This window comes from Labeo rohita, chromosome 20 (genome assembly GCF_022985175.1).
Source record: "Labeo rohita strain BAU-BD-2019 chromosome 20, IGBB_LRoh.1.0, whole genome shotgun sequence".
NCBI lineage: Eukaryota > Metazoa > Chordata > Actinopteri > Cypriniformes > Cyprinidae > Labeo > Labeo rohita.
Window position 1 is genome coordinate 20,066,896 of NC_066888.1, and position 27,561 is coordinate 20,094,456.

At 36.2% G+C, this 27,561-nt stretch overlaps 3 protein-coding genes across 12 annotated transcripts in view; 1 reads left to right on the forward strand and 2 right to left on the reverse strand.

Annotated features, from left to right (window-relative positions):
* Window positions 1-6,844, reverse strand: part of fndc1 (fibronectin type III domain containing 1) — a 48,663-nt gene extending 41,819 nt beyond the window's left edge. Inside the window, exons 1-3 of one of the 2 annotated variants that reach the window (XM_051139206.1) lie at window positions 6,699-6,844; window positions 1,483-1,677; window positions 1,301-1,387 (exon numbers count right to left, since the gene is read on the reverse strand). In XM_051139206.1, the coding sequence (XP_050995163.1) occupies window positions 1,301-1,387; window positions 1,483-1,677; window positions 6,699-6,771 (355 nt within the window). In that variant the 5' untranslated portion in view covers window positions 6,772-6,844. The remainder of the gene's footprint in view (window positions 1-1,300; window positions 1,388-1,482; window positions 1,678-6,698) is intronic. The other variant, XM_051139207.1, reaches the window with a different exon arrangement.
* Window positions 6,845-9,042: 2,198 nt separating this feature from the next.
* Window positions 9,043-12,998, reverse strand: fam166c (family with sequence similarity 166 member C). Its single transcript, XM_051139267.1, has 4 exons — window positions 12,680-12,998; window positions 11,173-11,401; window positions 10,954-11,071; window positions 9,043-9,134 (listed from the first exon to the last, which is right to left on the reverse strand). Exons 1-3 carry the CDS (start codon window positions 12,751-12,753, stop codon window positions 10,985-10,987), a joined length of 390 nt encoding a protein of 129 aa, XP_050995224.1. The 5' UTR covers window positions 12,754-12,998; the 3' UTR covers window positions 9,043-9,134; window positions 10,954-10,984.
* A 110-nt stretch (window positions 12,999-13,108) lies between these two features.
* The window catches only part of otofa (otoferlin a), a 74,234-nt gene continuing 59,781 nt past the window's right edge, over window positions 13,109-27,561 (forward strand). For all 9 annotated transcript variants that reach the window (XM_051138727.1, XM_051138728.1, XM_051138729.1 and 6 more), the window contains exons 1-2: window positions 13,109-13,474; window positions 19,598-19,656. In XM_051138727.1, coding sequence (XP_050994684.1) covers window positions 13,396-13,474; window positions 19,598-19,656 — 138 coding nt within the window. In that variant the 5' untranslated portion in view covers window positions 13,109-13,395. The remainder of the gene's footprint in view (window positions 13,475-19,597; window positions 19,657-27,561) is intronic.

Genomic DNA, 27,561 nt, shown 5'->3' on the forward strand with positions numbered 1-27,561 from the left:
GTATTTTGTTTTTAATTTATCTTGATGAAAATGTATAGCCTTGTAATAAAAATTCTAATCTGTGCATGATGAAGTAAAACATGTGACCTTATCAACTTTTTACAGCAACTGCTTTTTTATAGACGGTTTTATGACTGAATTACTCAACAAAAACTGAGTTATATTACACATAAATGTGTAAAAAAAAAAAAAAACATAATGCAATCAAATAACCAGCTATCCTTAAAACAAGGAGCTGTAACACCAGATATGTTTACTACTGCTAAAAATCATCTTCAGCCAAGAACATTTATGATCTGTTTGCAGGATTATTAATGTGCTTTTCTATTATGACAGATGTTTTGGGATAAGTGCTGTGGGACGTGAAGCAGTATGCCCAGATCTTGTTTGTTGGAGAAGGACGTGGACGTACTGCAAAAAACACTTTATGTGAAAAAATTTATGTGGCGTGCGTTGGACGAGTGACTGGCTACCACAACACAAGGCTTAAGGCTCTAGACTCAAGCTCTGGGTTGGATACAAAAACAAGTACCGGCCACATAAATGCTCTCTATCTTAGGGGATTTCAGTGTTAACAGATGCCAGTTATTTGAAAAACAGAAACGACCATATATCCGTACACCCTGCAGTCTACACATGAGTGTGTGTTAGCCATCCAGTCTGGCTTAATATTGTAAAATGAACGAAAAGCATACAGGGCATTAAAGTTATAAATACTTGCCTTGTAAAAACTACGTAATAATGTGTGTTAGAGTCTAACGAGACTTTAATGAGAAATTAATGAGGCTAATAAAAGTGTATATTTAGACATATAATGACATCCATGTACAAAAAGGTATAGAAGCTGTCACTGGAGCAGTATTTTTTAAAAGGTACAAATGTGTACCATTTAGGTACTAACATTTACACTTCAGATAATATGTACCTTACTCATTGCACCCTTTTTAGAGCCCACTGTGTGTATCATGTGACATCATATGACATCATGTCGTTCCAAACCTGTATGACCTCAGGAGAAAACAAGAAGAACGAGGTCCAAACAACTCTGGACCTCATTGACTTTCATTATTTAGACAAAAAACAGACATTTTCCTTGTGTTCTGCAAAATCAAAGAAATGCATACAGGTTTGGAACAACATAAGAGTGTGTAAATGATGAGTTTAAAAGCATGCATGTGTGTTTAAAAGCATGCGTGTTTGTGTGCATACTGTACTTTATATATTCATGCAGCAGTGTACAACAGAGAGGGTCATAGAGAAACATGCAGGTCTCTATCTACACACACAGGCAAGCACACACCTCCTGGAGTCTCTGCCCTGTAGACAGGTTTACTCATCCCATCCTTATTCTCTGCACTCATCTTGAGAAAATGCAGGACTCCAGGCTCTAAAACAACACAACATGCATATGAGAGCCTGACATACTGCTCAATGTGAGTCTCTAGCTTTTTCATTTGAAAAATGAATGATTTACACTCTTACCTACGTCCTCTAGTAACTCTGACCGTCTGTCTTTGTCGACAGTGACGAAACGCAGTGACTTCATGGACTTCCCGTAGCCGATGCTGTAGCTGTCAACAGGCCGTCCGTCCAGCTCACTGGGTGGGTCCCATGTGACCTTTAACCCTTTATCCACCGAGGTTAGCTTCACATTACGTGGCGGCAGTGGCTTAGAACCTGGGAGAGAGTACAGTTGCCTGTCAATCACATTGCAAATACAGTCTGGTGAGTTTGTTTGTGTAAAATTGCAGTTGCTAAGTTGAGCAAATTAACAACTGACTATCTTATAAGCTACGTCTAGACTAAGTAAGGGATATTGAGGGCCACAAAATAAAGCAAAGTGGCCTTGTATAACCTTCAAGGGTTTTATTTTGCCATAATGCCTGACAGATGACACACATTACACAGCTATGCAGGAAACTGTCCTGGAACAATGATCAGTTATGCAGTTTAGCGGTCATTGTGTATAAACCAAAAAATGCATGTGATTATGTGATTGACCAGTCGGAATTAAGTACTGCAGAGGGCCATATATCAAGGGAAATTAAACTTACTTAGCGTGACTATTTCGACTATTAGGTGTAATGTAGAGCTGTTGTATAAGGCAACATTCTTACAGTTTGAACAAGAGCAATAAGGGCTACAACCCTCAGTTAATCAAACTGAAGACTCCGTCTGAAGTTCTTTAGTGTGCTCAGGCTGTTTTTATAACCCTACTTAGAGTTGGAGTGAGCAAATCTCTCATCGCTGTGCCTGTTTACTGTACAACAGCATGACTCTGGCAGAAGGCTTGGTGAGAGAGATCAATCTCTATCATTTATTTAAGCGTACACATGGACATATGCCGCTCGGTCACTGCTTTATAATGTAATATTGGCAATGGAACATCTCTCCACATAATCTGGAACCACATCACACGTCACTGCAATTACCACAACTTTCGCACACACACGCAGGCCACAGAAACATCAAACCTCAAGTCTGTGACTTGGCTCATATTAAAATTTATGATGTAGGGTGGGTTCACATTTTGATTAAATCAAGACTTGTAAAACATAAGAATTAGAACTTTCTCCAAAAATAAACATTTTATATCGGAGGAAGTAACTGAGGCTCGTAGTAGGGAGTGGACATCACCTATATCGGTGGGAAATTCTGCAGTCAGTAGTAAAAAAAAATTACCCATGATTAATTTTAAGATTCCAGTAGTTTTACTACCGCTCCTCAGTTAATCAGTAAAAACAAAAGTTGGCAAGGAGACAAAAATAAAATAATAATGTTTTCTTTCTTTTTTATACTTTTTTTTTTTTTGTGGTGGGAAATTATTAATTGCAATTAATCGCAACCAAAATAAACGTTTTTGTGTACGTAATTTATGTGTGTGTACTGTTTATATATTTTTATATATATAAGTACACACACATGCATGTATGTATTTAAGAAAAATATGTTGTGATTATATATTAAATATATTTATATATAATACAAATTTTATTAATATATAATATATTAATAATAATAATATATGTACATAATATATATGCACAGTACACACACATATATTATGTGCACAAAAAACTATTATTTTAGATGTGATTAATCACAATTAATTGTTGCCCAGCGCTACTTTTTAGTTTTATTAAAATAATTTTAAATAATATTGCTGTTTACTTCCCGGCCTCCTGGTGGAAAATCATACAAAGCTGCAGTAGTGATAATTATGCAGTTATTTTTTAGATTATATAAAGGCACAGACTGATGATAATATATCTAAAGTAGGGCTGTCAGTTTAACACGTTAACTTAATTTATTATTTATGAAAAAATAACGTGATTAAGATATTTAAACGCAATTAACCAAATAACTTGTACGTCATCTTATTTCATATAGTTGACTGTTAACAAATATGATGCAAGATATTGGTGAAAAAATGTCCCTGTATGTGTTTTACCTCATATTTATATATATTGCATATGTCCCGATCTATCACATGCTTAAATGTGATTTTTTTTATGACAGTTCAGTAAATAAAAAGTTGATATTGTGTTATATTTTAAACAAAATACAGTGTGTTTTTGCTCAATTTTGCAGAGGGCATATTACCTTTGAAGCCATAGCAGAATTGTTGCGTGTCTCCGAGCAACAGATGTGTGTTTAGTTTTTGAGTGAATCTGCATGTGTGAACCAATGATTCAAAAGTCTTTCATAAAGAGAGCCATTTACTTTATCCCTAAATGAATCAGCCATTTGAACGAATCAAATGAATAAATGAATGACTCATAAAGACATTTGCCGCCACCTGCTGGCAGATTTAGTTTCTTATTTAGAGTATAATTTCACTATAAATAATAAGAAGAAGAACATTAAAGGGATAGTTTAATGTCATGTTCATGTTATGTTCAGTAGTTTGTGTTAGGCCTTTGCAGCCTGAATGTTTATGTGTAATTCTATGTTGAATCAAATAAAATATTTCTTTCTAAAGCTACAGTTTGTAATGTCTACTTGATAGTTTCTCAGTTAACACAAAAATAGCTTTAAATAATCTTTTATGAGTTTTTCACAGTAATTTTTTTTTTGTGATTAATCAGATTAATCAAAACATCATGTAATTAATTAGATAAAATATTTTAATCGACTGACAGGCCTAATCTAAAGATGTTGAGGGTACGAAGAAATTTGCACCGAACCCCTGGTAATGTCAGATAAGGACATTCTCAGCAATAAGCATGCTTTCCACATTAGTAGAGAACATTTTCCTGTTTTCCTATATTTTAAATTACAATAATAAGTTATGATGTTTTTAATTTGTAGTAATAGCTGAAAATGTTAAAATCTAACTTCGTGACAGCTGTAAAAAAATAAACTTTGTAATGTTTTAAACCATTCTAATGGATGTTTCCAAGACTATTGCAATTCTGACATTTCAGTGTAAGCCAGTTAGACTGATGACGTATTTCCATCAGCAGACTTCACAAATCACTGTTCAATAAATCCCAAAAAGCCAAATATTTAGAAAAGCAGGGCATAAAATCACACATACATGCTTAAAACAAATGTAAGATTGTTGGAACGTAACAAACTGTCCCAATAGCTGCCCTGAAACTCATTCACACTGGCCCCGGGCCATTTATTTTGTCCATTTCTCTATTAGGAAGGCGAAAGTGAATGCCCTGTGGTCCTGTTGTCAGTTCTTTAGGATTGTTTTTTTATATGCACACATGGAAAGACCTGTAGGGCAAGCACCTGCTGCTCTGACATCATTTTCTCAATGAAAGGAAGTAACAAACTCTCACAAACATACTCTTTGCTTATTATTTTCATTTAGGTGCTTGGATGACATTCAGACAAATGGAAGAATCATATAGAGTGCATTACTGTGCAAGTCAACAACAGCTTAGTGCTTTTGCGTAGACGTTTTTCAGCCTGAGCTTCAAAATACTCAGGTGTTCCATAGGAGGGCATCTGATGATAGACAATGCTCAAGCACCTGAGTGACAGGTTGAGCGTGAGCGTCGTGCCAACTACATGCTGGCGTCTTGTACCAAAGCAGACTCACTTATCGACAGATTGAGTCTCTGAACCCTGCGGCCTTGTCTGTGTCAATCAAAGACTTTCCACAAATTCCTTGGTGAAAATCTGAGCAAGATTAAATTCCAGTAGCTGGTCAGGGCATGATTCTTCTCTTCCTCTCATTTTCTGGCAGAGCTCGTACCTGACAACATAAACTCATTCTTACCGGAATAACAACAGACGTGATGTCAAAATCCAGGGTTGTGGAACAAAATCCTGAGACTCATTCTTTCCAATATATCCTTTATCTGTCAAGCAGATGTCTGGAATGGTTTTGAAGCTACAGTTGGGCATCATTAAACGATCTAGAAGTGTGTTTTTTTTCTTTCTTCTTTTTGGCTTGAAATTAGTAAAGCTTTGCTGTCCACATCATATCTAAGCAGCTGGTGGCTTTAAGATTTAGTTGTGTTGGATGTATTTTGTTTTGCTGATGATGGAGAGAAGAGGAAAAGAGAAGAATTCTGGATAATATGCAGCTGCTGATGGCAGTCCCAGGCTGCACTGGGTGACCTCATATAAAGAACATTTCCAAAACACTGAGAAAGAGCAAGTGAGAAAGAAAAAGGCCCGTTGTAACGTGGCAGCTAAAACAGCTCAGTAGGACTTAGCTACCACTTCTCTCATCCAAAATTCCTCTGCTCCACTGCATTCTCCTCAGAATTAGGAGGGATAGGCAGAGTGAATAAAAGATGTGAAGACAGAGAACGTAGCTAAAATTGATTTGAAGAGCTGAAAGCAAAAGAATGTCTAAAACATCTGTGATTTCACACTCCCTGATGACCTTTAAAAGAGGTTAACTGTACTTCCTGTACTGGCTCTAATTTAATAAATCACTTACTGAGAGTTGCACTTACAGCCCATCTATCTATCTATCTATCTATCTATCTATCTATCTATCTATCAGTATGAGAAGTCCAACCGTGAATACAAATTTAGTCATATTTTGTTTATGCATCATGCAAATATCTTATTTAACAGTTGACTACAAAAATGAATATTCTGTGGGAGTTTGTGCACACCTGGCAACCTCTATTAATTTAGCTACAGAAATTAAAGGTGACATCACCACCATTTGTTTAAATAGAAGTTATAGCAGTACGCATTAGTTTCAATTATATATGTGTACACACACACACACACACACACAGGCTACATCCATATAGATTCAGATGTCATACTTCTATGATCACCGTTTTGAAACTGATTCTGAAAATGACTTGAATGAAACTTAAAGCGTGGCAAATGCACTTTTTTAAGTTTGTGCACCTGCCTGTGGCTCAGCTGTTTAATCATTGTCTCACCCATCATGCATTATTAGTGCTTAAAATGTTCAATGAAGGTTTGGCGCATGGTTTTCACGCACAATATGATAAAGCAAACAGGACTTGGACCTCCAGACTCACAAACCGCAGGTGATTGATTAAGTCAGTAATGCTTATGAAAAAATAATCTTTACAGTACAAGTTGACAGCATCATTACAGAAAGTCCTGGCAATTATAAGAGACAATACGAAAATATACTTTACGTATTATACTTGTAAAATAGTTCTACATAATTTCAATAAAATACAATGTTTGATTGTGTGAATTAGTCTACTATTTAAACAGAGATAAGCGGATTGACCTACCCGACAGTAGTGGGCTCTGGGTGCAGAGTGTGATCAGGAGCCCGAGAAGAGCTCGTGCCCGTGCAGGAGACATTGCAGATAGTGCTTCAGTAATACGGCGATCCGCTACACTGAGGGAAGAAAGTCTACGGGATGCTCGGATGCTCCGCTGAGCGCTACCGTCAGTCTGTGCGCTCTTTCCCATACGTTGTCTCCCTCTTCCGGGGACAAATGGGACTTAGTGCTACCCAAATTTTTCAAGAACAAGGCGATGGAAAGTCTTTGGAAATTCAGTTCCTCTGCTGTAGAACTCACTCATCGTGCTTTGTTTATTTTTATAGCGTATTTACCCAAACCTTGTTATGTGCTCGTGATACTTAATAAGCGTAATTGGTACATTAAGTTACAGCTGTTGTATTTATTCAGTATTGTAATTTATATTCAGCTGTAAAATTCTGGATAAGAAATTCTATATGCGTTCTCGACAAATGTGCAAACTACTGTATACATGACGAGAAACATTATGCGCATGCGCGCAATTTGGAATTCAGTTACAAATGGAAGAAACAGAAATATAGTACCACTGTAGTGTGCTTATAGAGATTGGTAAAATCTGTTGACTTTAGCAATCTTTGTGCATTATGCTCCAACGGTGACTAAGTTTTTTCTCCGAAGTTTGGATGTCTGTAACAATTTTGTGTCTCATACTCCAATATAATATCCACGTATTTGTCTGCTACACATTAACGTAGTTTAGAAATCAGAAACTTATTCTGAAACTGTAAATTAATGTAAAGTACAAAGATAGACCTATGTCAAATTAAGCAAGAGTACCTGCTGATTCAGACGATACGTTATGTCATTTAACATCCATTGATGTGCCTACAAAGCACATTCCAGTTTTGCCTTTTTACCTCCCAAATTTGTTCTGTAAATTCTTTATATTTTTACACATACACTACCCGTCAAAAGTTTTTGAACATGAATATTTTTAATGTTTTTTAAAGAAGTCTCTTCTGCTCAACAAGCCTGCATTTATTTGTTCCGAAATACAGCAAAAGCAGTAATATTGTGAAATATTTTTACTATTTAATGTGACTGCTTTCTATTTGATTTTAGATTTCAAAATGTCATTTATTTCTGTGATCAAAGCTAAATTTTCAGCATCATTACTCCAGTCTTCAGTGTCACGTGATCGTTCGGAAATCATTCTAATATGCTGATTTGCTGTTCAAGAAACATTTATTATCATTATCATCAATATTTAAAACAGCTGACTAAATTTTTTCAGGATTCTTTGATTAATAGAAAGATCCAAAGATCAGCATTTATCTGAAATAAAAAGCTTTTGTAACATTATACACTATACTGTTCAAAAGCTTGCCCACTGAGCAAACGACGTCCAAACGACGTCATTTCAACGTCTTTGTCGGAATATAGACATGATCTGCACGTCCGGTGGACGTCTCATGTTTGTTGGGTGGAGTCAGTACAACTGTTTTTTTATTTATAAAAAGAAATTATAAAAAATTAAAACATTTATTTAGCAAGCATGCTTTAAATTGATCAAAAGTGATGATAAACTCATTTATAATGTTACAAAAGTTGTTATTTCAGATAAGTGCTGTTTATCTGACATTTCTATTCACCAAAGAAACCTGAAAAAAAATACTACTCAGCTGTTTTCAACGTTATAATAATAAATGTTTTTTTGAACAGCAAATCTGATTATTAGAATGATTTCTGAAGGATCATGTGACTGGAGTAATGATGCTGAAATCAGCTTTGAAATCACAGGAATAAATTACATTTTATAATATATTGAAATAGAAAACAGTTATTTTAAAAATATTTAAAAATATTACTGCTTTTGCTATACTTTGCATCAAAGTAAGCAGAAGAGACTTCTCTAAAAACATCACATATCTTACTGTTCAAAGACTTTTGGTAGTGGTAGTGTAGTCTCTCATCTCAGCTCTAATTGGTTAAACTCCTGCCTCCTGCCACTGTAGTCAGCATGTTTTTAATTATGTTATATTTGCTTAATTTCATCACAGCTTCTGCAAGGCAATACATTTGAGTCAGGGTTTTATTATTTTACATTTAATGTATCTCAGCTGCACCCTCTGCAGACATGATCCTCTAAATATGATTTTGAAGTGTAGGGTACCCATGCACTGCAAAGAACAAATAGCCAATGGATCATTATCATAATAATATGATTGGCCATATAACATTGTGATTCCTGTCCTATGGAAGTATGCAACTATACATAAATTATGTATTATAATCCAGAAGCCACAAAAAGAGCAACATATTGTCTTTATTTATTTATTTATTTATTAAACACAATAATGTAATTAGTGATCCTTTGAGGCAGACATGTTTGTGGTGGACACCATTAGACTTCATCAGACTGTTACCTCCATCTGCAGATATGGCATAACCTTTAATTACCTTACAAGATGGAAAGAGAAGGAGACAATGTTTAGAAACATTGTTTTGCTAGTACATAAATTCTTTATGACTCCTGAAACTACCCAGCAGCTAAATGTGAACATAACTGAGGCCTTGAGACGAAGAACCATACAAGTCCATATTTTCAAATTTTGAGTAATAAGATTTTTTTCATTTGGATTGTGAACATTATATTATATATTTTTATTTTACTTGAAAATAGACAACAAAAGCTTCTCAATTCTAAGGAGATAACATTTTTCAGTGTCAGTATTAAAAATCAAAAGTTATTGTGATTTATATTTCTGAAATGTGGAAGAACGGTATATGTCCAGTTAGTGCGGAATAACAGTATAACTCCAGTTCATCATATCACTTTAAACCAATAAAGATCTGATTCCTTTATCTTAGTTTTAATACAGTAACAGAAACTTCATGTTAATATTAAGCATTTCTTTCAAGTTTATTATTATTATTATTATTATTATTTAAAAACAGAAAATACAGTATGAACAATGTATAATACATAGACATTCTTACAGTACAGGCAATAACAATGAATTATTAACAAAAAACAATATATAAATAAATAAATAAATAAAGAGGACAGTTTTCTGTTGTTTATCATGATGGGCATATTCTCTGAACTTTGATCACTTCTTAGATAGCTCCAATAGTGCACCTTGTCGTTTATTTAGAAATGCAGGCGCAGCGCACCTGTGTATATACTACTTCAAACTGTTCTCGCGCTCCGCCATCTCACGATATAAATAAATATATAAACAAATAAACTGTGCTTGCCGTACTTTACACAGGACTGGCGGGAAATATGAATGAATACAGCTTTATTATATATGGTATGTGGTTTATTTTGATAGGTTAACTGTTTATGCGGTGTTTAGCGCTCCTCGGCGCGTTCAAAGAGAGAGAGAGAGAGATCACATCACATATACGGTTCTTCCACTCACATCTTTCGGTGGATTTTTCCCTGGTTTTTGTTCTCCTCTTCGAGTCAAATATGGTTTTACAGCATCCCTCAAAGCCTTCCTTACTCTGTCCTTCCATTTGGTCATGTCGGCTCTCTTTTTTTTTGCCGAGGTTTTGCCTTTTAATGTCCGAAGCGGACATGACAGCAAGCGGCATCTCCATTCTTCTTTGTGGACATAAACGGTTTTTCCGCGTGAGGCTATTTTAACGTTTAAAATGCGGACTCTTGGTCGCGCGAAAATATCCCCAAACTGTTTCTGTATACAAAGTTCACACATACAATTAATGTCACATGGTTATCTCATTTTTTGTTTTTTTGGACTTATACGGTTGTTCGTCGCACACACTCATGAACATAAAACCCCTAGAGACAGCAGAGCTCCAAGTACAGTTAACCCTGAGTAATGCATCAGCAAATAAGAATCCATCACAAACAATCACTGGACAGCCATCTCTGACTGTCTCAAGGGACCATGAAAGAGGCAATTAGATCCATGTGAGATGGAGGATTAAGAGAAAGAGAGAAGGAATAGGAGAGACCAAGACCAGTTTTTAGAGATCACACTCAACATGTCCCTTATTTATTAACTTAATGCATGTTCCACCATCAAAATGTCCTTCTTTGCTTTTTGATTTTTTCGAGCAGTTTCACTTGTAAATACATCACAATATGGAAGCCATTTACAACTTTTCATGTTTCATGCTGACTTCAAATGTCTCATTGGGCACATACAGAAGATGCATATTTTACATTATTGGTTCTCACTTAAAAGATAACATAAAATAGTTTTAATTAAATATCTGAGATGATTCAGTAAAGTATATTTCTTACATTGACTCCGGAGGGATCTTCTCAGCCACGTTTACTCTTGTACTGGCATGACAAAGTAATTGACAGGCTGCACAGTACCAGTCTTATCTTTGTAATTTTCCCTGTGCTTCTGTGACAACTGGGGAAAAGATAAGTCCAGAATGTTCATGAGTAATCGGTGAGATAAAAGATATTAGTTTAAAACATGATCCACACTCACACCTTAATGCTCATTCTTACCATGTTGAAGTCCTTGATCTCCTTCTGCCTTTTGAAGTCAATGTTGTACCGGACCCAGTAGGGTAAAATACTATCTTGTGTATGAGAGCTCAGAGGAACGCTACCTTTATTGTAAGAGCTTTTGCTAGAGCCCATCATGGTAGATCGGATGTTTTGGAAGTACTTGAGGGTCGAATTGCCAAATGTCTCCCCATACAGGAATTTAGTAGTGGGAATGTGTCCACAGTACCTATAAATGATTCAGCAATTGCACACTTAACAGTTGTTGTAATATTGGTAATATTATGATTTATAATATTGGTAATATTAGGATATTAAAGGGATAGTTCACCCAAAAATGAAAATTACCCCATGATTTACCCTCAAGCCATCCTAAGTGTATATGACGTTATTCTTTCAGACAAATATAATCAGAGTTGTATTGAAAAATGTCCTGGCTGTTCCAAACTTTATAATGGCAGTGAATGGAGTTTAAGATTTTAAACTCCAATAAAAGCGTGTCCCTCATCATAAAATGTACTCCACATGGCTCCGGGGTGCTAAAAAGGTCTTCTGAAGCTAATAGTTTTTGTAAGTATACATATGTACAACTTTAGAAACCGTAATCTCTAGCTTCCGCTTAGTGTTATATGCACATTTACGAGAGAGTGGCGTTGCAGTGGAACGTAGCATAAGCTCCGATGAGAATATGCTAGTCTCATGAGAACCAAGTTTTGTTTACAGCAAAGGAAAACCAGTCTCCTCTTGGCTTATATTGAATTTTTCCTACATTTTTCTTTACAGATCCTTGTTTTGTACTTCTAATTCATGACTGGTTTTGTTTTGCTCTCTCCACTGCACTTCCACGTTCGTTACTTCAACGTTCGCCAGCATTCGTCCCACGTCATCCACTGGAACACCACTGTCGTGTATGCACGTACAACAGTTAGTGGAAGCTAGAGATAACAGTTTACAAAGTTTTAAATATGGATATTTTTCTTACAAAAGCACACTGATTTGCTTCAGAAGGCCTTTATTAACCCCCAAAGCCATGTGGAGTACTTTTCATGATGGATGGACGCACTTTTATTGGACTTCAAAATCTTAACAGCCATTCACTGCCATTATAAAGCCTGGAAGAGCCAGGACATTTTTTAATGTAACTCCGATTGTATTTATTTGAAACAAGAAAGTCGTATACCCTATGGCTTGAGGGTGAGTAAATCATGGGGTAATTTTAATTTTTGGGTGAACTATCCCTTTAAGTAGGTGTATACTGTAAGTGTCAAAAATGGCAAGAAACTACTACTATTTTTAATAGTAACAGCCATAATTGCCAATTCGAGTTTGTTTCAATTCACGTGGTTCAGTATCAATTACAAACATTAAAAGAATACGACAAAACACGTTTTCTGTATCGTTTCTCTCATCAAAGTTACTGAATGTCAAAGCTTATCCCTGAATTCATCTTCTTTAAAAATTCTGACACTGCCCTGCACACAAATAAAGATATAAACTATGTTTTTACCCGGGCATCAGAGACGATGGGATGTAGGCTGTGTTGTTATGCGTAATGAGAGTTCCATTTCCTCTGAATGTCATGGCTGAGTAGATAAGAATACTATGAATATTATCCGATCATAAGCTGCTGCGTGTCTAACGCTGACCTGCACCACAGATAAGACAACAAAAGGTTGCCTGGCAACCATTCTCTTCAGTATAGACTAGCATAATTGTTTTATTAATAGCTAGTCTGTGAGTTTTACTCTAATAAAAAATATATACAAACAATGCTTTTGCCTCGAGTAAAAAGCAATCTGCTAAGAACATTTGGAAGCATATTTGGTTTCAGGAATCCGCCCTCAGAAAGAGTTTTGACTGTAGGCGACTGCCCCCTGCCGTCGTTATCCGTCATCACATTGCGCTCGTGCGGAGTGGCTGCCTAGGCGCATCGCAGAGTGAGAGTCCAGGAGCGGATCTGACGAACGTACATGTGCGCATAGTAAAGCGAGAGAAAATGAAAGCTTTTTAATTATTAATTACTCTTTTCATGTTATTGCGCACGGAGGATGCAGCCTGTACGATGAGAGGATTTTATTTTCGTTTTTATGTTGCGAATAAAAGCAGTTAGGGTAGGATTTTATAAGAAGTTATGCAGCGTTGGTCAAGATAGGTCCGCGATCTTTGTGATGAAACATTTTGATCCTGCTTTAGTCTTTTGATTTTTCTTCATTTTAAGTTGAAATGGCTTTAGTAGTGTACCTGAAGACAGTCAAGGAGCTTCGTGGAAAGGGAGACCGCATCGCTAAAGTGACTTTCAGAGGTAAAGAGCAATACTTTTAATTTCCAGTGAATGTTTTAGTATGTGTGCATCCGTATATTAAGCATGTTGTGTTACGCATATGTAGGTTTAATAATGTTTATACGATTTTATGCATATCATGCAGTGGTGTATAACTCGAGGCTCTGATGAAAAGTTGTAGAAATCCGGTTTTTCTGAATCGGCATTTTTTTTTTCTTTATCAAAGAACACCGAAGGCTTTTTAATATCGCTTTAGATGATTGAAAACTCCCTTGCTGATAGTAGATAGATAGTAACATAATTGCCTCATACACAAGCATGAGCTGCTTTCTTTTCTTTTCTTTTTTTTTTACCTGATTTTATTCTATGTGTATCTCAGTTTTCACTGCAGTACTGTTGGATTCATGGGTAATTTCAGGCAGTGCATTTTAGTCAAATTGGCTCAGTAAGCCAAGGTCCCAGAAATTTTACAATTGCATGAAGTTGCAAACTGAGTAAAGTGAACCAGATTTGTTGGATCTTTTGGTTATCTCATTACACCTCCTCTTATAAGGCTTGCATCAAAAATCCATTGGATTTCATGTCAGTTAAATGTGTCTTTAAAGACACTGAATATGAATTACAAGATTTTTTTCTGCTGTTTCTCTCATCTCTTTTTCTTTGTTTTTCATCTGTATTTGTATTTCAGCACCTTGGACAGTTGCTCAGTGTTCATCTGACACAATTATTTTCTTTTTTCATAAAATGCCCTCTGTGCATGTGTGTCAGAGAGAGGGGTTGGGACACAAATACAGAGATATATGTAGAGTTTAATGCGTTTCTAGCATATAAAAAGATAAGTTACAGAATCGCCTTAGTTAAATGGAGCAGAAATGAGCTAGGGCAAACAGCATTTTATTGCTAATAAAAAAAACTGATGTAAGTTCTAGGAATAAACATGTTCCAGTATTAGTAGGAGTCTTTTTACAGAAGGATGTTTTGAGAGAAATTATGGTGCAGGTGACTGTCTGCTTTTTATGTAATTTAATTGAGACACTTCAAATAATGGAAGTCATTTTGATGCATGGTCTTGTTGTTGTGGTCTTTTACCCCCCTTTCTCTGAGGGCAATGATTATGAGCTCTCCTGCCACCCTTTCCTTCCCTCCCATTTTGGTCTTCCTCTAATCTTCAGTACCCTCGGTGTTCAGTGATTTAGGCTGTCTGCAGCGGAAGGGCTCTACTGAGCTGTGTCCTGTTTCTCTGTGGGTTACATAACATAGATTGAGTACCTCTGAGTGGATCTGAGAATGGTGAAAAATCATAATAAAAATATTTCATTAGAGATAGAAAATATGTAAAGAAATATTGGCTTTCAGACATTATGAGATGTAATTACTTTGGAATTTGAAAAGTCCTTGTGAGGACTGTATGTTATTGAAAATGCAGTTCAAGACTGTTCTGTTGCTTTACAGGTTTTCCATCAATTTTTATTAAGTCTTCACCCAGTTTTTGCATGTTATGTAAGCTTTTATTCACAACTCTTGATATTGCTACCAAGGAAAAGAGTCTTTAAATCTAGGTTGTGAGCCTTTTGATTTTTGCCCTCAGTTCTCTCCTTATTAAAGGAGAAGATTCACATATAATGTAGTCACCTCCTTGTCATCCAAGATGTTCATGTCTTTCTTTCTTCAGTCGTAAAGAAATTATGTTTTTGACTGAATGTTTTTGAATGTTTTTGACACTCGTCTTGTCTTTACTCTGCCTGTTTTTTTCCGGTTCATGACAGTTAGGGTATGTCGAAAAACTCCCATCTCATATTTTCCCTCAACTTCAAAATTGTCCTATATTGCTGTTTTACCTTTTTTGTTAAGCGTGTTTGATCTTCTTTGCATGTTTACTTTGCAAAGACTGTGTCGGTACTTCTGCAGCAATGTAGTTGAGGGAGTTGAGGGAGAAAATATGATTGGAGTTTTTCGACATACCCTAACTGTCTTGAATCAGAATACACTGAGTTCAGGGAGACCAATTTTTGTAATGAAAATAACCAATCGTTTCGCTAGATAAGACCCTTCTTCCTCAGCTATGATCGTTTACAACCATATTTGGGATCGTTTGAAGCCGCATTTAAACTGCATCTTGGAAGCTCAAAATCGGGGCACCATATCAGTCCATTATATGGAGAAAAATGGTGAAATGTTTTCCTCAAAAAACATAATTTTTTTATGACTGAAGAAAGAAAGACATGAACATCTTGGATGGGGATGAGTACATTATATGTGAATCTATGTTTTGGAAGTGGACTTCTCCTTTAAAGCATCAGTACTGCGAAATTCACAAAATCATCCTCATCCTGCTTTTATCAGTTCTTGTTTTTTCTATTATGACTTTAAAGTTAAAAAGAAGTGTATTCCTCACCAGCTCAGCATTTTGGGATCTACAGCTCTGTGTACAGAGGGTAGATGTAAATGTTACCTGGGGGGAAAGCTCCTGTGAACAACAGCAGCCAGCAATGATTTTTATTTTATTATTTTAATCTTTTTGACATAACCGTTCCCAGTGCAACTGTTCAACACAGAATCAAGACAACAATATAAAATGATATGATTGTATAAAACTACAGTAATAGCACAACAAACAAAAATGGATTTATCTCTGCTATATGTGGTGAATTTGTATTATAAAAATGGATGGCTGGGAACCACTTACTGAAGAGAATAAAAACAAGCAGCATTGTATTGTATTGTGGGTATACTTTAGTATCAGTGGTGCTAAGTAATGATGATTTATGTATTTACCTTTCTTAAGCATTGAAAGATATCTACCAGTGTGCCTTAGCCAGAAAACATGAATTAATTGCCTAAGTGCAATATCTCTGTGTTCAAGTGTTTGTGTAGGCTTGTGTATGTGTGCATGAATTGGTGTGTAGATGTATTTGTATTGACAGTTCATGTTTGCACAAGCACACACTGACAAGCACTGTTCTGTATTAAACAGGTCTCTTGCTCAGAGTAGATGCAAAGGTTTGAAAAAGGCTGTTTCTTGCTTTCCTTAATATCTATAACTAAGTCCACCCCTTCTATAAAGCAGTTTCACACTTCACTGTTTTACTGCGATGCAGTTTTATGATAATGGTAGCATTCTGTGCTTCACGGCTGCTGAAACATGTCAGGGCTGTGATGACTTGTGGGCTGCTAATTTAATCTTAATTTAATCCTAAATCCAAACTGAAAGTCCGAAAAACCTGAAATTCTGTATGCACTAGGCTGAAAACCAAAACAAGAATGCTTTTTAATAATTATTTTTTATTTTATGCAAAAAAAAATGTATATATATATTTTTTTCTTTAATTATCCTACAAAGCTATTATTATTGGAGCATGTGAGCAGAGCATAGCATCATATAATTTTACCAGCGTTGCCCAGTACAGCTGCACTAAACCATGTTATAGCAAAGTAGTGCTATTGCAAACAGGGACTGGTATACTACATATAAATTTCCTGTCAGCGTGTTGTTTTAGAGGACTCTGCTTTTCTGGTGAACATGAGTGGTACACGAGTCAACGGAACTCAACAGAACACACATTCATAGAGCAGAATATTGAGCTAAGCGTCACACAGTGACGTAGTGAAACGGAAGGCCATGAAGGTCAATAATGCGCAAATTTTAATACGTAAACAACATGTTGAGGATGCATTGTTTGTTTACGCATTGTTTGTGTGTAGATTACGTGCCGATTTTTCATGCGTAAACAACGCGTATTCTATGCATTCTACGTAAAATTAGATTTTTGAGTTTTTGACCTTCATGGCTTTCCATACAGTGACGATGTCTAGAGGGAGAGTGTAAACCATATTTTTTTAGCCAAAAACAAAAATATTATATTCGGCAGATAATTTTCAGCGGCTGAAATTTCTGTGCATCCCTTATACAGTCATGGCCAAAAATATTGGCACCCTTGCAGTTCTGTCAGAAAATGCATCACTTCTCTCAGAAAATTGTTCCAATTACAAATGTTTTGGTATTCAGGTGCTTATTGTTTTGTTGCAATGCAACAACACAAAAAAAAAAACAGAAGAAAATTCAAACTTGATAAAATTTCATACAGAACTCAAAAATGGACTAGACAAAATTATTCACACCTTGTCAAAATGGTAAGAAATAATTGTTTTTTTCAAGCATGTGATGCTCCTGTAATTTGTATTTAGACACACCTATAGTATATACACAGTATAGTAATCACACTTGCAACCAGTTAAAATGGAGAAAAATTGACTCAACTTGGTCTTTGTGTTGTGTGTGATGCTGAGCACGGAGAAAAGAAAGAAGTATAAAGAGTTGTCTGTGGATTTAAGAGAAAAAATTGTGATAAAACATGGACAATTTTAGGGCTACAAGTCCATCTCCAGAGATCTTAATGTTTCTGTGTCCACTGTGCACAATATCATGTAGAGGTCTACAGCCCATGGCACTGTAGCTAACCTCCCTCGATGTGGACAGAAGAGCAAAATTAATGAAAAATTACAAACAGTGTCAGCTCGCACTATCCATCGCCATCTGAATGAAAATGGACACTATGGTAGGAGACCCAGGAGGACACCACTGCTGACACAAAGGCATAAAAAAGCAAGACTGGAGTTTGCCAAAACTTTCCACAAAGATGTTTTGGGGTTGCTTTGTTGCTTCTGGCACTAGATGCCTTGACTGTGTGAATGGTATCACAAAATCTGATGATTACCAAAGAATTTTGGGGCGCAACATAGTGGCCAGTGTCAGAAAGCTGTGTCTCCTCCAGAGGTCATGGGTCTTTTAGCAGGACAATGACCCAAAACACACTTCAAAAAGCACTCAGAAATGGTCACAAACAAAGCGCTGGAGAGTTCTGAAATGGCCATCAATGAGTCCAGATCTGAATCCCATAGAACACCTGTGGAGAGATCTCAAAACAGCAGCTGGGAAAAGGCACCCTTCAAATCTGTATGACCTGGAGCAGTTTGCAAAAGAAGAGTGGTACAAAATTTCAGTAGAGAGGTGTAAGAAACTCATTCATGGTTACAGGAAGCGATTCATTTCAGTTATTTTTTCCAAAGGGGGTGCTACCAAATATGTGACACTGGACCACAAAACCAGTCATAAGTGTAAAATTCTCGAAATTGAGATTTATAAATCATCTGAAAGCTGAATAAATAAGCTTTCCGTTATGTATGGTTTGTTAAGAAAAGGACAATATTTGGCTGAGATTTGGCCAACTATTTGAAAATCTGGAATCTAAGGGTTCAGAAAAATCTAAATACTGAGAAAAATACCTATGCAACATAAGACTGGTTTTGTGGTCCAGGGTCACATATTAAGTTAAGGGTGCCAGTAATTTTGCCCAGTGCATTGTTTGGGTTCTGTGTGAAGTTGTACCAGATTTGACTTTTCTTCTCTGTTTTTTGTGTTGTTCCAATGCAAACAAAAAAATAAACGTGTAAGTACCAAAACATTTGCAACTGCAATAATTTTCTGAGAGAAGGGTTGCGTTTTCTGACAGAATTGCAAGGGTGGTGATATTTTTGGCCATGACTGTCTGTGTATGTGTGTGTGTGTGTGTGTGTGTGCGCGTGTGTGTGCATACACCCTGTCCCAGTCTTAAGTAGCATGGGTATATTTGTAGCAATAGCCAAAAATACATTGTATGGGTCAAAATGATACATTTTCGTTTATGCCCAAAAAATTTAGGATATTAAGTAAAGATCATGTTCCATGAAGATGTGTAAATTTATTTCTGTAAATATATCAAAACTTAATGTTTGATTAGTAATATGCATTGCTAAGAACTTCATTTGGATAACTTTAAAGGTGATTTTCTCAATATTTAGATTTTTTGCACCCTCAGAATCCAGATTTTGAAATAGTTGTATCTTGGCCAAACATTGTCCTTCCTAAAAAACCATACATCAATGGTAAGCTTATTTATTCAGATTTCAGATGATGTATAAATCTCAATTTCAAAGAATTTACCCTTACGACTGGCTTTGTGGTCCAGGTCACACACACAGGTTTACTTGTTAACATATGTAGTTTTTGGCATTGCAGTCTTTATTAAATCACAGTTTTTCTTACATATAGCGCTGCTTTGATGCTATGCAGCACATGGACCTTTAACCTTGTTTTTCTCTATGCAGGTCTCTCCTTCTTCTCCCGGGTGCTGGAAAATTGCGAAGATGAGGCTCGATTTGAGCAGGTCAGTTTTTTTCTCCCAGCTATCTGTCCAGCTCCTCCTGCTAACTCAAGAATGTTCAAGCGTGACACTAACACTGTATACCTCACAGCTCGGAAACATATATGTGCTACAAATTTGATTTCTCTCTCCCCGAAAGAGGATGTGGTGAAGGAAACACACGAGGAATCAATGCACTCAACCGTGACCAAAGACATCACATTTAGCCCCACTGATTCCTATTAGTACTATTTGCACAGACCCTCAGGCAAGCAACACATCAGTATGTAGTGGCAATAAGCCTGTGAATAAACCAGCTAAATTTATTTGAACGATCACTCTCTTTACTCCAGAAAATAAAGTACTTTAAAGCCTCATGTTTAGATTTGCTAGGTAAATAGCAGGAAAAGCCACCTTAAATATGACTTGAGTACATGTGCATGGCATACGTAATGTCCCTCTATGATTTTTTCTGATCTTTTATCAATAAAGAAAGAGGTTTTTATGTGCATTGATAACTTGCTGGATAAGTCTTTTTAAAAATACCTGTATATCTCCATCAAGTGTCCTCATGGTAGGCAGAAATTCACTTATGTTTTGCTGTCAGTCGTGATGGGACTCCCACATTAGCCTCATCTCACCTTTGGAGGGGGTTGTTGATTTTTTATTTTTTTCCCATTTATTTTTATTATTTTGTTTTGGTCAGTGCTGCAAACAGCAAGCGTTACAGAAATGCTCTTTCGATTCTATTTAAAACTAAGTGCTGCTTCCTTTCTTGCTGATTGGTCTTTTGTTTAATAGGGAAGGCAGTGTTTCTACTGTATGTACAGTAAGATAAGAAGAGAGAGTGTGACTCATAGAGACTAAAGCAATAAACAAAACAAAAAAAGGACATTATCTAAATGTAGAAGAATAAAGTTGGCTTTTCTGCTAATTGGTGACTTTTTATCTTGCTTCATGACCGTTCTGGCTGAACTCCAGCATCTTCATTATCTTTTAATCCCTCACTCATAGTTTTGTGGGAATAGTTTAATAATTTCTGGGCAGTCACGCTTCAAATCTACTGAAACTACTCGGCACTTATGATTACATCACAGGTCTCATACCAAATCCCGCAAGACAGCTCAGACAACACTCGTAGTACTGTAGGAGATGCTGTCTTTCTTACTTTCTGTCTTCTCTGTTATTTAAAAGCATGTTTGTGTTTGGCACCAGCATTGTTTTTTTTATTCAGGTTTGTCAGGCTGGCACGATCAGGTTTCATTAATCAGAAATGGCATGAGTTTTAGTGTACCTAACACTGACATTTATCGGAACATAAACAGAAAGTAAACAGACTTTATTTAAAAGAGATGTTCGTGTACTCGTGTATTTTCTTTTGACCATGACAGCTTTTATGCATTATTTGATGATCAATGACAATTAAAGAGCAGATGTAGAGCACGCTTGCAGTGTAAATAGCCAATGCTAGTATCTACATGCCAGATTCCAAATTAATTTGCTGCATCTGCACAACTTAAAACCCACAAACAAGACAGGTTTTTGTGCTGCATGAATTGCATTCAGCACCGATTTTGCATGTTCATTCTCAAGCTGCATCTAAATTCTCATATTTTTTTATAGTATGTCATAGTCTAGTAATGTGACATTCTGCTTTTTGTTTACTTTGTATGCACATTCGTATGCAGGTTAAAGAGGATACAGTTGAGGTCAAAATTTACATACACCATACAAAATGCATGTTATTTTTTATTTAGTACTGACCTGAATAAGACATTTCACATAAAAGAAGTTTACAAATAGTCCACAAGAAAAAAAATAGTCTAATTTATAAAAATGACCGTGTTCAAAGTTTACATACACTTGATTCTTAACACTGTGTTGTTACCTGAATGATCCACAGCTGTTTTTTGTTTGTTTGTTTAGTGATAGTTGTGCATGAGTCCCTTGTTCATCCTGACCAATTAAACTGCCTGCTGTTCTTTAGAAAAATCCTTCAGGTCCCACAAATTATTTGGTTTTTCAGCATTTTTGTGTATTTACACCCTTTCCAACAAAGACTGTATGATTTTGAGATCTATCTTTTCACAATGAGGACAACTGAGGGACTCATATGCAACTATTACAGAAGGTTCAAATGCTCACTGATGCTTCAGAAGGAAAAATTTTGTATTAGGAGCCAGGGGTGTAAACTTTAGAACAGAATGAAGGTGTGTACATTTTTTATATGTTGCCTGAATATAATATTTTTTTCATTTATTACTACCCTTCAAAAGCTACAGAAGATACTTACATGTTTCCCAGAAGACAAATTAAGTTAAATTTACACTGATCTTTAAATTCAAAAAGTTTTCAACCCCTGCCTGTGCATTGTGTTTCCTTCACAAGCATCAGTGAGCGCTTGAACATTCTGTAATAGTTGCATATGAGTCCCTCAGAGTCCCCCCCTTTCACATGAGTATCCTCAGTGTAAAAAAATGGATCTCAAAATTATACAGTCATAGTTGGAAAGGGTTCAAATACACAAAAATGCTGAAAAACCAAAGAATTTGTAGGACCTGAAGGATTTTTCTGAAGAACAGTGGGCACTGTTTAGGACAAACAAGGGACTCATGAACAATTATCACTAAACAAACAAACACACAGCTGTGGATAATTCACAGTATTAAGAATCAAACATATGTAAACTTTTGAACAGGGTATTTTTTATAAATTCAACTTTTATTTTCTCTTGTGGTCAATTTGTAAACATCTTTTATGTGAAATATCGTATTCAAGTCAGTACTAAATAAAAAAATAACATGCATTTTGTATGATCCCTCTTATTTTGGTAAAATAATTAACATTTTGCAAATTCTGCAAGGTATATGTAAACTTTTGACCTCACCTGTAGTTTAGCCCAAAATGAAAATTGTCATAATTTTCTCACCCTCATGTCATTCCAAACCCATTGGTTAATGTAATGTCTTTTTGTACTTTTTTGATGCATTAAAGTTTTGGTAGTGTGTTGTTGGGACAGAAGTCTCTCAGGTTTCATCACCCAAAAATGAAAATTCTGTTGATTCTATTAATTACTCACCCTCATTTTGATCTAAATCCATAAGACTTTTGTTCACGTTTGGAGCACAAATTAAGATATTTGATCAAATCCGAGAGCCGTGCAGCGACAACTGACACAGAAAAGAAGAAATTGTTGAATAAAGTCATTATTTTTGCTTTCTTTGTGCACAAAAAGTATGCTCGTAGCTTCATAAAATTCATGATGGCCTTTAGCGTGCCAGTTGCGTTCCTGTCTAAAGCTCTTGGATTTCATTAAAAATGATCTTAATTTGTGAATCATCTTAATTTGTGTTCCAAAGATGAATGAAGGTCTTACAGGTTTGGAACGACGTGAGGGTTTCCCAACATATTCATTTTGAAATTCTGCTTTTCTCATTTGTATCCCACCACTTGTTTTCTCACAGGCTTACTATCTCGGCACAACTAAACAAACCAGCCTTGTTTTCTAATCCTGCAATGTGCAGCTGAGTACACCTTTCAGAGCTCTAGCCAGCTGTACTCATTGTACACTCTCAAATAGACTATTCATTTGAATCAGAATGGACCCAGATATTGTTTATGCATGAGCAATTATTATTTTATCTTCAACAAGCTCACAGACGCTAGCAAAGACAAAACATACATAATTTGTACATAATTTAACTGGATACGTTCTGCTCTTGTAGTGAAATGATGTGGTTTTCTCCACACGATCTGTGGTTCTTCTTTTTATGTAATATAAATAACATCTAAGCACTTCTCAATGCTGTGTGTTGTTATGGTGGCTTATTATTGCAGCGCTGTTGCACACTGCTTTAGGCCTGCAACCTGATGTTGACTGTGATGGACAGACAAGGTTCAAAGCAGACGCTTGCTGCAGCTATGTGCAAAATTGCCCTCCTTTACATCAGCTCTGCAGGAGTGCCTGTCTTTAAAACATTGATTTTATCTGCAGGAGTCCAGCAAGAAACTGTTGTTAACAACTGCAGATGTGAACGTTTGGCGCTCGCGCTGGTTAAAGCTCATCTTGTGGTGGATGAAACTTAGAATATCCTGTATAGATGTGTACAGATTCTATTACTTGTATTTTAGCATTTTAATGGGAACTATAAAAGAAAAAGAGGGTGATTGATGGAGAAAAACTTTGCTGAATCCTCTGTGGCAGGCAATTTCTTTGCAATCTTGTAATGTCTAAAACAGTTTTTCTCAACCAGGGAAACATGAACCCCAGGTAGTTCTTAAACAGCTTTCAATGAGTGTTAGGAAAGTTTTTGACTTCTCTTTGGTAGACTTCTAAGTCTTTTAACCTATAAATCATAACTTAGCATTTGTAGGAATGCCAGTGCATTCACTTGTGGCAGATATTTCATGTTTGTTCATGAACTATTTATATTCCACCAAGCGTGGAACAAATTTGACTTATTGGTAGATGGTATAAACTTGCCATCTGGATTTTATTTATAAATACATTTGCTGTTAGCTCTTTCAGAGAAAGTTGCTCTAGGATGGGCCCTTGTAGAAGACAAACAAGCTCGGATGTGTTATTAAATACAGAAGAAGTTGTGTGGTGAGCTGTTTTTCTTTCACAATGTCAATTATTTTTAATTTAATAGTTAATGTTTCTTCTTTAAAAAACTTCTTTAATATCAGTGCAGAAACATATTTCTAGATTTGTTTTGAAGAAAGGGTACTTGAGCTTCACTGATGGGACTGTGGGGGTTGGAAATAACTATATACCAAGACTAAAATATGCACCTAGTGAAATGCATTTTCTATGAAGGCTAATAAGTGAATACTTGATGACATAGTTGCACAAGAATACATCACGTAACCAAAAGCAATAAAAGTATGTTTAAAAATGAATGCTTGTCCCAAAATCCTGTTTTGTTTAAAAAAACGTGTCTGCAAGGGACCATGAAGATGCTGTTTTAGTACCACTGCTGCTGGTTGTATTAATGCATGCATATGCATTTAAGGATGTTTACATGCACAAACAGAATTTACTCCCCCATGCGTTTAACTGTTAAATCAAAGACTCTCTCCTGGCTATTGCTAAAACATGCAAAGCTAGCCTTCACTAGTCCATGTCCGTCACAAAACTTCAGCTATGCCTTTCACACTGCATCAGTGTCTCAGTGAAGAAATAAGAGTTGCTTTCTCATTATGCTGATGGGGAATTGTCTCATCATGACCAGGAGATCTCATTCAGTATGATCATTCTCCTAAATGGCCCAATGAAGCACCAAATTGCACCAGTCCTTCTCTTTTGTCAGTGTAATTATTCTTTCGGTTTTAGTTTTCAACCACAAGCTGAAAGCTGACATTTCTCTGAAATGTGGAATGTTGACATTTCACATCAGATGCTGTGTTTTTCATTTGGAGTGTGAACAAGTGTTGCGCACAGAACGATAATCCTTCAGTTCAGATCACTAATGAAAAGGTGACAAATTAATTTGTTGTTTTAAAGTGCACCTGTGAATTTATCAAGCAGGAGATCAAACTTATGTAAAGCAGTGATTCTTAACTGGTTTTGCTTTTCTTCTTCATTTTTAAATGTTAATAAGCTTATTATTTTTCTGTACTATGTACATCTGGGGTTAGTTGCATTTGAATTGTTTATTCGCATTTTGCATTTTTTTTCTCTGTCTGTAATCCAATACGAACAATTTTGTGTACCAGTTGAACAATAGGCTTGCATTTTGCATGTAGCTTCCTTATTGTGGTACAGTACAGAATGTGCAGCATTTACACTGCTGTGCTACTGGCTTCTGATAAAGTCTAACATTACTGCCCACTGTCTTTAAAATTTGTACAACATACAGGCATGTAAATGCATGTCGCCATTTCTTAAGATGCTTGAGAGATTCAGTGGCAAAGAGATGCTGTGACTCAGAAGTGAGTGAGGTCACCTAGAGAAGTCTGCAGAGGGTGAGATGTTTGAGGTGCTGCAGGAGAAATCACACACTGTGAGGCCATATGGTGTAGAAAGGGAAGAATGCTGAAGTAATGGCCACATTAAATCATTCCGGATTACTGTGGTAAATCAAAACAATCTGTTTTTAATAAGCTTAATTAGCCGAAATGTTCATGAGAGTTCATGAGAGCCGCACACTGGTATTTTAAAATAGGAAGTGCTTCAACTTGCTGTATTAATGTCAGGAAGCGACTTCATGTGGCAGTATGAAATGTTATGGAGGTTGGAAGCTAAAAATGAAAGCAAGATCAAATACAGTAACTCAAATAGCAAGAATCAGGAAAAATAAGAGATGTACAGTATAGTATGTGAGAAAGACCACAGATAAACATGTAGGAGAGGAGGAGAAGGAAAAGTGGAAGGGGCGAGCGAGAGCGAGAAAGAAAAACACCAGGGGGCTTGACTGAGCAGGCTGATTAGAGATGCAGTTTGATGTCAGGACCAGTGCACATTTTGTACCTAATAGTGAGGCATTGATTTCGCTGAAATAGTTGAGTGTTCATGCATCTTTCCATTATCTGAATCACGGACAAAAAGAGGGAGAAGAAATGAGGGGGAGGGAGATGTGGCATGTCAAAGCGTGTGATCCTTTGCCATTGAATAATTCACTCTCCTTGCATTTAAATTGTGAGGCGGCTCTTAGTTTCTTAGAGCTGAATTGCAAACTCAAATTACCTCATGTCTTCACCATCACTGGAGCAGAGTGCTCATCTATTCATAGCTTATGTAAGAGGGGGAGGAGAGCCATTGGTGGGAGAAGTTAAATGCAAAGATGTAAAATAAGACAGAAGTTGGAGATAAAACAAGGGTGTATGTTTTCAACTAAAGTAATTGTGTATTTTTTGGTAATTATTCAATGCTCATAAGGAGTCTTGGGGCCCGGTTGCAGAGGCAGGGGTTGGGTGACGTGTTCGTAAATGAGTAAATAATGAAGTGCAAATAAAACTTGTGACTGTTTACATTGAAAAATCACACCCCAACATATATGCAATAATGGCAATATTATTACCCAATATATCATTTAATCATGACAATAAAATTCCCAGTGCTTTATGACACCAAAGTTTTCTTATTTAAAGCAATGAAGGACTCTGCACATCGAAAAGTGATGCTAAAAGCGTCAAAAAGCCAAAGCCAAAGGGTCCTGACCAAGCTGAGTTGGAAGTGAGAACATGTTGGTAATATCGGTTTTGCACATATTTCCAGTGAGTCTGGGTTGGTTTTGAGTGACTGTCCAAAGTAGAGGAAACAAGAACATAGGGCCAGATTTACTAAACAGGGCAAATTAGCGTTAAAGCGCAATTTCTGCATGAACATTCTGCATGTGATTTACTGACAAGGTGAACATTAAAGAACACAGACGCAACTTTTAATTTCCATAATGACTAGCGTTTAATAATGGCGCAAATACCAGTAATTTGACAAGCGAAAACTTTACTAAATCACATTCATTGTGATTAATTTTAATACTCCCCTCCCCTAAATTTTGCATCTGAAAGAGAAACTCCTACAAACGCATATTCAGTAAGATCAGGCACAAAAATAACCATGTCCAGGCCTTTTCAGCGCTAATTCTTCACTGTGCGTGTTTAGTAAATCCTGACAGTACTTTAACGCTAAAAGACAGTTTGCGCTGATGCAAGCTGTTAGTAAATCTGGCCCATAGACTCTTAAAAATAAAGGTTCCAAAAAGGGTTTTTTTCAGTGATGCCATAGAAGAACTATTTTGGGCTCCCCAAAGAACCTTTCAGTGAACAATACTTAAAATAACCATTTTTTCTTAGTGAGAAGACTGTTATCCTTTACAGATTTATTATTAATAGTTTATTATGAGTCTATTCACAGACAGAACCTGTGAAATATGCTTTTTTTGACATGTTTCTCTGGTTTATGTGCATCTGTAGTGTATCCCAGAG

What these genes read in the sequence shown, in the direction of transcription:
- fam166c (XM_051139267.1), bottom strand. Translation starts at nt 12,753, where the DNA reads ATGACATTCAGAGGAAATGGAACTCTCATTACGCATAACAACACAGCC. An exon ending in CCATCGTCTCTGATGCCCGG is followed by an intron (nt 11,402 to 12,679) that starts GTAAAAACATAG and finishes AATCATTTATAG; the next exon opens with GTACTGTGGACACATTCCCA. An exon ending in AGATCAAGGACTTCAACATG is followed by an intron (nt 11,072 to 11,172) that starts GTAAGAATGAGC and finishes TCTTTTCCCCAG; the next exon opens with TTGTCACAGAAGCACAGGGA.